At 41.4% G+C, this 12,500-nt stretch overlaps 1 protein-coding gene across 12 annotated transcripts in view; it reads left to right on the top strand.

Moving 5' to 3' along the window:
* Positions 1 to 12,500, top strand: part of LOC125029970 (gamma-aminobutyric acid receptor subunit beta-like) — a 330,100-nt gene that overhangs the window by 219,858 nt on the left and 97,742 nt on the right. For 11 of the 12 annotated variants that reach the window (XM_047620164.1, XM_047620168.1, XM_047620166.1 and 8 more), the window contains 2 exons: positions 8,974 to 9,200; positions 11,393 to 11,475. In XM_047620164.1, coding sequence (XP_047476120.1) covers positions 8,974 to 9,200; positions 11,393 to 11,475 — 310 coding nt within the window. Of the gene's footprint in view, positions 1 to 5,363; positions 5,591 to 8,973; positions 9,201 to 11,392; positions 11,476 to 12,500 lie in introns of all 12 variants that reach the window. The other variant, XM_047620165.1, reaches the window with a different exon arrangement.

The raw sequence follows: 12,500 nt of genomic DNA on the forward strand, positions 1-12,500 counted from the left end.
ACATATATATATATAGATATATACATATATATATTCATATATATATACGTATATATATATACATATATATGTATGTATGTATGTATATACGTATATATATACATATATATGTATATGTGTGTGTAATATATATGTGTGTGTGTGTGTGTGTGTGTGTGTGTGTGTGTGTGTGTGTGTGTGTGTGTGTGTGTGTGTGTGTGTGTGTCTGTCGTGTGTGTCGTGTGTGTGTGTGTGTGTGTGTGTGTGTGTGTGTGTGTGTGTGTGTGTGTGTGTGTGTGTGTGTGTGTGTGTGTGTGTGTGTGTGTGTGTGCGCGTCTATATATATTATATATAAGCACATACCCGAGAATATATGCATGTAGGTATGTATGAAATCACACACACACACCTGTATGCCCGAGCGAGCGAGCGACCTGCATATCCCGCAGCCAGCAGCCTTAGCGCCCTCGCCGCCGCAGCGAAGCAGGCACCTGCACAAGGCCTGGGACTCGAAGTTGGGCGCCGTAGTGTGCGGGAGGCCCTGAGCGTAGCCTTGTAGACCGTCCCGCTGTTAGAATTAATCTAGTTTGCCTTGATGTTGTCAAGACGTCTTTTCTTCTAAGGGCTGTTTAGCGAGGTGCATTATCCTAGCCAGAGTCTGTCGTACCGTGCTCATTAAAGATAATGTGTCTTCTTCCAAGTGTAAATATTCTATGAGTCATTAAACCTATATCCTTGTCCTTTTAAGAAAGCTATCAAAAGAGAAAATGAATCCTGTTCAGTGATTAAAGTCATTAGCTCTACATCAATATCTTTCTTTTTTAAAAAATCATTCATACATTCATAATAAATAGTTCCAATAGTGAGATAGAAAAATTAATAGATAATTTATCATCTCCACAGACATTTAATTCATTACAATAGTTTTAGAATCAATTTTACTTTATATTTAAATAAATGTATATTGTGCAATATCGGAGGCAATTTTACATTCATTAGTCATTCAGATCTTGTCGTTGTTCCACGTAAATAAAAACCTTTTAGTGTAAAATCGCCTCACATATATATCTCTTAAATAGTCCAACTTCTTTAATACTTAAAAAACAATAATTGGCTTCCAATACAAAATGTCTGCATTAACTTTTTATTATTTAACAAAAAAGGAAATCATTTCCAATTGCTCACCTGCCTTTCCTTTGAGAACAGAAGTGGATAAGTATGGGAAGTGTTGGTCATTGGGTAGGAGAACCACCGCAGACGTACGACCGAGTGTAGGTATAAAGGATGAAGTAAAGTGATGTATCCGTGCAATGGAGAATGAGACGGGAGCGGTGCACTTGTAACATCACCACCACTCACCACACACACACACAAACACACACACACCGCCACCACCACCTCAGCACCACCACAAACACCCACGCCCACCGATCGCGGGAAGGCAATCCGCTGCCTTCTTACACATCTCATTAAGGGCTTCTGATTTAGTAGGCTATCTTGTATATAATTAAAAAAAAAAAAAAAAAAAAAAAGTTTTCTGAATTTATTTTATGAATTTTCTTGACTTGATATTTTTTAGTTACTCTCTTCGACTGTCTTTCATCTCCTTCTGCATGGATTAGCCAGTAGTTTGTATGACTAGAAAGACCCGAGGTACCAAGTTCTCGACTTCATAGAAATTAACGATATGGTATTTAGACCTCCCTTCCTATGAACTGTTTAAGATTTTTCATCAATCTTGATATTCCTTATTTCCCCCACCCAAAAAAGAAAAAAAAATCTTCTTGATGATCTGTCTCCCAAATCAATATTTTGAATCTAACACTTCCTACTACACAAGCAGTTGACCAATCAGAACCGCTTGTGTTCGCAACGCATTGTCTGCACTTGCCTTAACCAATAGAGTGCACTGTAGATTCCTTTTTGGACCAATGGGAATGCCTGAGAGAGCCACTCAGCAGGTCATGTTGCACTCCCCTCCCCCCCACTGTCCCTTTTCCTTTGACCTTTGCTACCTGCCTGTGAGAACGCCCACTGTTTTGCCTGCTTGTACAGAGGCGGAAGCAGTCTGTTGTCCCTTTCTCCCAACTCCCGAAACCTCTGATTTGCAATCACTTTCACGTGTCGCATGCTGATCTCCCCGTCCCTAACCCTCTCCCTAACCCCCATACCTTCCCTCCTCGCTTCTTCCTGTCCCTCCCATCTCCCTGATCCCTGCCACACCTTAGTAGCTCCTCTTTTTTTGGCCCCTGCTCTCCTCCTCCCGCACTTCCGCCACCGCAGACCGACGTTCTTGCATGAAAACTTACCAACCCCCAGCCATGAGCCTACACGTCATCGTCAGCCCCAACATGACAACATGACGTATCCCCTTCCCTTCCCTTCTCCCATCCGCCCCTCTAAACCCCCGTCCCATGATGTCCACCATTGTTGTTGTTGTCTGCGAAAGCCCAATAGCTGTCTCCCTGCTGTTCCCACCCCCTGCTCTTCATTGTCGTTTGTAGATTTAAGGATTTTTACAAGCTTCCAAATGGGTGATGGATTCAGTAGCAGTGGAAAATTTCTCACGTCACTAATAACTGATGACTATTGATGTGGCTATTAACCCACATGGAAGTTTTGCACGTAGAAGTAAGGTAGATTTAAGCATTTATCCTTTAGATACTTAGAGATCAAGCTCATTAATTTATGCATTTAGTGTCAAGTTTAAAGTTGTCTAAATTTGCTTTTTAATAACAAAAGTACAGAAGTCATCAAGTATAAAAGAGAAAGTTTATAATCTACATCTGTATATCTATATCATGAATGTATGTTTTCTAGACCGAGAGAGGTAACTAAACCCCTGTGAGGCTAGGTTCAGAGACTATTGATTCAAGGCTATACCTTGCATGGCATGAGGAGAGGCACGCATGGAAAGCAAAGACTATATAAGGAAGACAGGAAAGCTCCCTGGGCTCATGCGAGATCTCCAATAGATGGCGTTGGTGCTTCAAAGTGCAAAACACTAACCTTATCTACTGACTGATCGCGGGAATCCAGTGAGTTTTTCTGCCTTCCATGTATAGCCTTTGAAGGAAAGGGTCTGAAGGCAACGCTCAATACATTGCTACAATTTTGACAAATAACTCTGCCACAGAGCATGGGTCCCGCTGTATCGGAAGAACCACAAAGATGTGTCTGTTTGTGGCTATATTTTATTTCTGAGATAATTTAATGTAAACAAAAAAATGAAGACCCTTTATCCAAAATGAAAAAAATGAACAGCTCTACAAAATGGGTTAATGTAAGTGTACTTTCTCTGTACTCATCTATTTGAACAACAACTAATTATGGGGGTATTGAGTGTTAGCCGTGGTCCAGTCAGTATAAAAGTCTCCATTATTCCAGAATTATTGCATCTATCACTTATTTCCGTTTGTTAATAGCATTTTTATTAGCTACCACCATCACCACTCCCACGTTTCCTCATAATGATATCAGTTTATCTTGGTTTTTGTTTTAGTTCCTTGTATCATTTATGATGCTGATGTTTCTTATATACTTTCCTTGTTTACTTTATTTGAAAGTGGAATATGAAATATTTATATATAAAATAACTTACCGGTCAGACAAGCACATAGGACATGGATGATAGTGCTGTCGTGAAGACTACGTGTCAATCATATATACATCATGCATTTAACGCTAAAATCCTTAATAGTAAAGTGAGACCTGTTAGAACAAATCGCACGCTATTTGCCAAGTTACTTGAACAGCACTCAGCACTACTCTGCTCAATCTCGTCCCTTTATCACTGGTAACGCTTGCATGTGGCAAACGGTCTTCGTGGCTGGGTAAGCCATGTGCCAAACTGAGCAGTGTACTCTAGTGTCAACTGAGATAACCAGGTTAATCATGCATGTTACCTTGAAAAAACGAAACTAAAAGGAGTAAAACAATAACAGTCTATGAGGCTTGTATGGAATGTTTGCAAGTGAATGCTAGCTTACACTTTATCTGCTGAAGTTCATCTTTCAAAGGACAACCTTCAGGCAGGTAATAAGCAACAACTCCTCAACCATCCCTCCACCTAACCCTTCTCTGATCCAGTGATTCGTCAGCAATTAGTGCTTTGGCTTTTTCTCTTTGTAAACCACTGCTCGATCCCTTTCCCCCCAAATCAAGCCATTCTTTTAAAAGCCATTAACAGGGGAGATCTCAGCTTTACTAACCTTGCCATGGCCTTGCTGCCTGGAGGTGAGAGGCGCACGAGTCCCCCTTCAAAATCCCCCCGGGGCAGCTCTCTCTGTCCACCTGCACTTAGTCCTTTAGCCTAGAGTGCTTGCTCCATGAAGGAGTTGTAATATATGCTCCCTACCACAACTGCGTGGTGCCTCTCTAGGTCTTTTATGCTAGAGTCCCAAGTTAGATTCGTAATCAAGAGGATTTTTTTTTAATCATATTCTCTTAGTTGGCTCATTTAGCAACTTTAGTTAGTTTGCTAGTGGCACACTCAAGACTGCACCTGCAGATCTTAGCAGATAACATATTTCCTTGACACAAAAAATTCTCTCTCTTTGACATGACGGGCCTTGAAATTTCAGACAGACACTGGCCGAGTCAGATGCAATCTTAGTTGACAAAGCACCTCTTGATTGTTAGTCATCACATTCTCTTACAATAGACAGAAATTCTGCCATTTTCCGCAAAGATCTAAGTTGGCATTAGAAGAACCGTGTGAGAGACTGCCTTGATGAGTAGCTTCAACCTTCTTCACCCACCCTCAGCATCGCGTGTGTATTTTCTGAAGGTACCAGCTGAACGCAAAGCATCAGCTGGCGCACGGTAAGCACAGCACAGCACCGGAGACCAGGTACCCGATATCGACACGCCTTCTTCGGGACGACCTTATATTAGTTCTCTAGAATATGATAATCACTGCGCTTGCATAACAAAACCTCCCCCCCTACTCCGCCTCCTCTCGCTCGCCGCTTCTGAATCTATCCCTCTGTCTCCTTCTATTTCGTCACCCCGGCACTCCAGTCATCATCTGCTTGTAGGCTAACAGGAGGAAGATTTGAACCTTAATCTCTCAAGAGGATTCGAGAACACTGTGATTACAGAGAGCGTAATGAACGGCTCTCGCGAGAACTACTGCAGTTACTAGGTTGCCTGTATCATCTCCACAGCAGAAATCATTAGTCCTGAGCCATGACTTGATGTATCGTTGAAAGAAAGTCCAAATTAACGGCCCTTTTAATGGCTTGGTCAGAGAGGCGACTGACTGTTGACCCGGCTCCTTAACAACTTGATCTCTCGTTAGGCTTAAGGTGTAAATTCTCTTCTTATAAATTTGTATCACCACAACTATTTCATTATACCTTTTTTCTCTTTTTATTCTTCAGGATTTCACAATGGATTTCTATTTTCGGCAATTGTGGACAGATCCACGATTAGATTTCAGTGCACATAAAGGTTTGGAAGAAATCCAAGTCAGCACAGACTACACCAAAAAAATTTGGGTGCCCGATACGTTCTTTCCAAACGAAAAGCGGGCATACTACCACACAGTGACCACGCCCAATGAACTCTTGCGGATCTCATCTAACGGCACAGTGTTGAGGAGTATAAGGTAAATACAGTTGAAAGTCATTCTCCTCCGTCTGAAGGTGTGCATTCCATGATAAGGAGGAACTCCCAGAAACGACCTCGAGATCGACTGCGACGGTGCAGGTTTAGTTCTGAGCATTGAAATTAGGGGAACTCGGGAACTCTTTTAAATACAACCTTCCTTTCCGCTGCTTAAAACTGATGCAAGTCAATAATGAAACCGTTCTTTACACAAGTCTCTTGCCCTGTCCTGATGATGAGATACCTTGCAGATCATATATGACTGATTGTAATCTCTGCTGACGGATTTAGTAGTACACTCGCGTGCGACGAAAACATATGCAATATAGAATTTCTTTAGCCTTCTTCTCGACCCCTTCCAAGCCTAACAAACAACCCTCTACACTATAATAGATCGAGCTAATATCCTGCAAGGTACATCGATGGCACCTTTCCTCATAACCCTTCCCCCTCCCCCGGACGGTAGTCTCGTTATGGTAACTGTTGGGCTTCCAGGCCTGCGTAGAACCAGAGCCCGTGGACTTGTCAGCAGCTTCCCGAGATCTTCTCAGCCAACGCCTTCCTTTCCGCGCCTTGTTACCTTAAGCATTAACCTTGTGCCTCCTATGCGCCTCATCGGGGTCTCCCAGCGGACTACCCGGGCATTATGTAGGGTGTGCTTGCGGCCAGGTTAACTGTTAGGTCACCACCTTCAAGCTTTCGGTATAGCACTGGATCTTCCTTTAATGTAAGATTACCTTCCTCTTCATGAACTATCGAGCTTGACTCAAGTCACTCCACGTGTGCTCTTTCTCACCCTTACCCGACTCTCTTTCTCTCTCGTGTATGATGCAAAAACTTCCTCTGTGTCTGTCTCTTTGGAATAAATGTTGCTTTGCTTATAGAAAACTTTAGCAGCTGTGCACACCACCCTCCCCATGAGCAGTCCCTGACCTGTTAAATGTTGCAACGAACCTACCCATCGCTTGAATATCCAAATTCGCTCCCTACCCTTCTTCCAGCCCTCAGAAAAAGAAAAGAAAAACACTATTTTCCTGCGCTGATCCTCAGACGAACAGTAGAGATTACGTGCATTTATTACTCGATATCACTTGAGGAATGCCACCCTGATCTGCGTACGAGGGTTGGCTCGTTACTTGGAGACTACCTTTGCCTAAGCTCCTTTTCCCTCGCTCTGCCGCCCCAAAACATGACTTTGCTGCCTACAAAACTCCTTCAGATTGGGACACTTCCCTTCCAGTTGGCTGCCTGTGTGCAATGGCCCTGGTCGTATGTGTGCCTCTGTTACTGGAAGTTAACCCGTATATTATATTCTTGCCCATTCTATCCTCATACCGCGTGTAGTGCTGCAGTGCGTACGTTTATAAACAGTGAAGCGTGCTGAAGTACTTGGCTATCTGTCCAGGTTTTTACATCTTCATTGCCTGTCCTTTATTGAAAAAAAATATATATATATCATCGATACGCAACGTCCATGAATATTTTTTTAAAATAAACTCACATGTCTGCCTCTCAGTTCTTCTTCTGTTTTCTATGATTTTGTAGATTTGAATTTGTTATTAGGTAGTCAAGCGATTTTCATCACCAAGATAGACATTTGAACATCCAAAACTCTCATTCTCACGACCGATAATGTCACAGATCCATCGGTAATATAGATAACCCCAAGACAAAGCTATGAAAACTAATGGAGTTCATAAACAGAAAAAAATGTCGTACAAGTCACTGTCCAAAAATAATAGATTCTCCCTCTATTAAATTCAATTTCTAACTGAAGAAAAAATACTCCACAGTACCAAGTGTGAAGCAGTTGAGGGTGCGTTTATCATACTTGAATATAAGACTAGAAATATAAAGAAATCACCCCCAAAAATACATGGTACATATCTCCAATCGTTCTAATGGTTCCCTGACATAATACATGCAGAATTAAATACCCTTAGAGTCATTTGAATACCAAGATTATTTGTAGCATTCAGTAATTCAGATGTATGAAGATTATACACCGGAACAAAATTCACAAAAAAAGAAACATCATAACGACAACATAATAATAAAGAATGATGAAAGTAATGATATAGTAATGAATTGTCAATTACATGTGCTATAACTACACATGTTTAAATCTGACTGCTACAAACGTTATCCCCATATCCATACAAGCTTACTGAACGTTACCCTTCAGTTTTTTCTGTGTACTGAAATCTGAAATCCACGGAAAGAAAAAAAAAAACTTATCTAACACTCAGTACAAGAAAAAAAGGAAGCCTTCCCCATGTTTCTTGGCCTCTTTTCATCTTCAAAAAAAAATGATAAAAGAAAAAAATAAGAAAAACTCTGATGAACAAGAGTTGGAGTTCGCCCCAAGAACAATCGATATTTCCACTATTAATTATAATGTGTAATTTTCACATTTTCAGGCGGACGTGGCCCCAGCATCCATTCTATTACATGCCACAATATACTCACTCTGTTCTACTGTCTGGTTGGAATGCCATCATTATGGATGATGGATTGATATCACCATCTTGTTCTACAGCTCTCCTTTTTATTATTTATTTTTTTCACACCTTTGTTCGTTCCTGTTCTATCTCTTGTCTTTTGCCACGACACGCCAATACACCCCGTAGCAGTACTTCGGCACAGACCATGGTACATGCCTGGGTCCCTGGCAGGTCTTGGTTGCGGCCAGGATCAGCTTATGGTCTACCATGACACTTCATGGTGGTTTCAAAATGTTAATCTCATGTTATGTCTATAAATGATTATGTATGTATATGTAAATATCAGTTGTCTTATTTATTGGTAGTTTGTTCTAGATAATGTAATGTTTTAACATTTCAGTAATCCATTGATTAATTCTCCTGGATGCAGGTCGTAATACCAGTGTAATGTCCATTTTCAAGAACTCAAAAGTACTTTTCATAAAGGATTCTCTAGCAGCTGCCCAACCTAGCCACAACCAATGATCCTTATGTGCTGCTCACAGTGTCCTAGATCTTGTACTCAGAACTTGAGCTTGCACAGTACACCGTGTCTTCACTCACTCACCTCCCACTGTCTGTCTTGAATGTAACGTTAAGCGTCTTCCCTCGTCTTCTTTCCCATTTCTTTTGTCTTCTTCTTTATCTATTATTCGCCTTTAATCATTTCCCTTCTCGTGCCTCTTTCACAGTATGATTGAAGAATCGCGTGGATGTTTGCCTGCGTATTACCGACTTGTATCGACTCATATCTACTTTCTGACCAACAGTTACCATCTAATTTGCATAAAAAAAGAGAAAAAAAGTAGTCAGACAAAAGAAGTCATTATCTCAGCTTTAAAAAAATAGCACTTCTTGAGATCTTCATCTGACACTTGCTTTTGTTTTCTCCGATCTTCAGGACTTTACTCTCGACTTTTATTTTCGTCAACACTGGACCGACCCTCGCTTGTCCTTCCCCGACCGCGGGGGTCTGGACGAACTCACGGTGGGGTCGGAGTATCTGCAGAAAATTTGGGTTCCAGACACCTTTTTTGCCAATGAGAAGAAGTCCTATTTTCACATGGCAACCACCTCTAATGAGATGCTCAGAATCACCAGCCAGGGCAATGTGTTGCGGAGCATCAGGTAAGACAGTGAGGAGCCAGGACAGGTAGATTCGCCACCTCCTCTCCCTGCCATCATCTCTACCAACACAGCTTCACGGTGAGATGAGGGCGACCCTAGCAATGACGTCCCTGGGCTACCTGATCGCTGTTTAATTTGAATGGATTTTCCCCGTATTTTTTCCTTCCATTTTTTGTCTGTTTGTCTGTTTGGTGTCTTATTTTCTCTGTTAGTGTGTCTGTGTGGGTGAATGGCTGTTTGCATGCATTTATACGCGTATGCATGTGGCGTAAAAGTGTGTGTGTGTGTGTGTGTGTGTGTGTGTGTGTGTGTGTGTGTGTGTGTGTGTGTGTGTGTGTGTATGTGTGCACGCGTGTGCGTGTGCGTGTGCGTTTGCGTGTGCGTGTGTGTGTGTGTGTGTGTGTGTGTGTGTGTGTGTGTGTGTGTGTGTGTGTGTGTGTGTGTGTGTGTGCGTGCGCGAGCGTGTATTTGTGTTTATGCGTGTATGAATAAAAGAGATACCGTAAATGTTACCGTATTTTGTGTGTACGTACATGTGCAAACCTACATATACAAGGGCAGCACATGCAGAGCGCAGACATCGGTGTGAAAGTCTTCCCGGCTAAGTACAGGTTGTGTCTCAGTAGGCCCAGGGACGGCCCGCCAGCTGGACTCTTCAGCAAAAGCCTCAAGAAGTCTCGCGTCTCTCCTTGTTCATCACAGCTAATGTTTTTGCTTGTCACTCATGCAAGGGAGTAAATACAGCTTGGTATGTTACACCAGACTAAGTCAGGAGCTAGTTAAGATGAAAAAAGGGAAAATTATAAGAAAAATAGTAGCGATAACTTGGCCAATATGAACAAGGCGACGTGTGCTGAGACCGTCACTACGTACTTGGCTTCCCAATTCAGTGTTCTGATCCTTTACCCAATTTTCCCTTTTTTTCTTTTTGTATGTTTAGGCTTGTATCTTGCAGATAATTTTTTCATCAAACACACTTGCATACTTGGACAAGGAACATGATCGTTTTAGTAACAGGGGGATAAAATTAGGCTCATATATCAGTCAGAGTCACTTCCAATGCAACATTGTTTTTTAGCTTTTGCTTTACCCCAAGCTGTATCTAGGGTAGTGAGAGGGTCATAAAAGGGATTTAGGAAAGAAAGTCTTCAGAAGAGAGGTAAGTCTTCCCCAGATCGCGAAGCATTCATGGTGTTCCTTCACATAAGATGAAGAGGGGATTTTCGTCCCATTCATTCCCGCTCTCATTGATCTCAAAGGAATTCTTAGATGTGAGTTTTTGGGTCTTCAGACTAACAGGTATTGTTTCAACTTCCAATGGCTTCCTTGCAATTTAATTGATTTCTGTTCTTTTTAATTTAGTATTATTTAAGATTATGTTCCTTTGGGAGTCACATTTTGCATTAAAATGCATAGCTAATTCCCATACAGTGCCCTAGCCATCGTTATTAAATAATGATGAGATTTAAATAAATAATGTCTTTCTCCCACTAAATAATCATGATTCTGACCGCAGTGATAACTGTCATGACAAAATATTTTTATTTCAAATAAAGCGGCAAATTCCTTCATGACCCAAATGTTCTTATTGTTCCAGTGATCCCTTTGCTTTGTTCATGTGCCGTGGAATGATTGTTCCGTAGTCCTTTGTACATTCTCCCCCACACTGCTAGGCCCACCACGTCCCTTTGCCCACAGCTATTGTTCATATACAGATTATAGTATCGTATTTGAGCGCCATGTATAAATTAGCGGAGGATCCTTTCATCAGAGAACATAGATGTTTTTGTCCTAACAGTTCATTATGCTTACATGCAGTTCGCATTGTGAGCACACTATCTCCTAAGATAATGAATAATTCATCCCTTATTGTACAACAGTTTTTCAAATTGATATAACAGTCTTATTTTAAAAGTCATCAGCGCTCATATACAGAAAAAGGCATAGATATTCTGTCCCTGAGAACAATTCAGTGGGCATCAAATGCATTCCTTTTTTTTTTTTTATCTGTCGATCAGCCTCACCTCAGTTAAAGGCCGAGCTGGTGCTACTTTTCAAATTCCAAAGACCGAACTAACTTCGATTTTTTCTTCTTGTTTTTTCTCCCACCATCTGCCCTCTGGTAACGCTGTGACGCCCGTGCTCCTCGTGCCCTTGGGAAATGCCTTCTTCTTCGTCAACGCCACCCTCAGACTGACCATCACTGCCTCCTGCCCCATGAACCTGCAGTATTTCCCGATGGACCGACAACTCTGCATCATCGAAATTGAAAGCTGTAAGTTGAACTTTTTTTAATAGTTTCGTGTTTCCTTTTTCTTTTCTTGATTTTTTTTCATCGGGATAAGTAAAGGTTAGAGTATTATGAAGTGGGAATCGCGGCTCAGGAACGACTAGGGTCCCGATCACCAAGGAGGAGCATCCATCTCATCAAAAGCCAGTCGGGAGGGAGGTATTTACAGTCCTTTCGAGGGAGATTGTGACGTTATGAACGATCATGAACGAGTAACGACAAGAACTGATAAATAAAGGGAACGAGAAATACTGATGGCACCTCATAACAGAAAGAAAAGGGCAAATAAACAGGAAATTAAGTCAAATATGATTACGAAAAGGAGCATGGATTATGCAGAGTTAAAGGGGAAGCTCCAACATTCATTGCTCTAATACAAAGAACATTTTGCTTTCGGTCGAAGGGGGAGCATTGTTATTCATTTCATTTCATTTGTTATACATGCAAACGACTTCACTTGTTAGAACACCAAGGCTAAATCTTGGATAAAGTCACGTACAATGGAGACACAAGCAATAGCACAAAAAGCTAAATGTAAATGAAAAAGAGGGAGAAAGAAAAGGAATTATATCATACTAAAATATTACAAGAAAAACAGATGCTGTAAGTCATCATTCAACCAGAACAAAAGCGACTACAGTGCTGAGGGAAAAGCAGGTTGGAAGAGAAGAGGAGGAGAGGAAGTGGAGAGTGGAGGGGAGGAGCGAGAGAAGGGCGGGGAGAAGGGGGGGGGGGTGAGGCAGAGGTAAATCAAAAGTAGAAAAGACAAAACCTTGAAGCGATAATATTTAAGATAAAGCGGAATTAATTGCAGAGAAGTATTCACGAGGGGGAGAATTATGAGCAAGGAAAGAACTGCAGAAAGAAAAAATATGTATGAAATAACCAGGTAAAAAATGGAAAGTGAGGGTATATAAGCCTAACTTTTGATAAAAAAAAAAAAGTATGGACTGGGGAACCAGACATTATTCGAATCTTTTTACTATTTCAACGCATTGCTCTATTATATG

Source organism: Penaeus chinensis, chromosome 10 (genome assembly GCF_019202785.1).
Source record: "Penaeus chinensis breed Huanghai No. 1 chromosome 10, ASM1920278v2, whole genome shotgun sequence".
NCBI classification, from domain to species: Eukaryota; Metazoa; Arthropoda; class Malacostraca; order Decapoda; family Penaeidae; genus Penaeus; species Penaeus chinensis.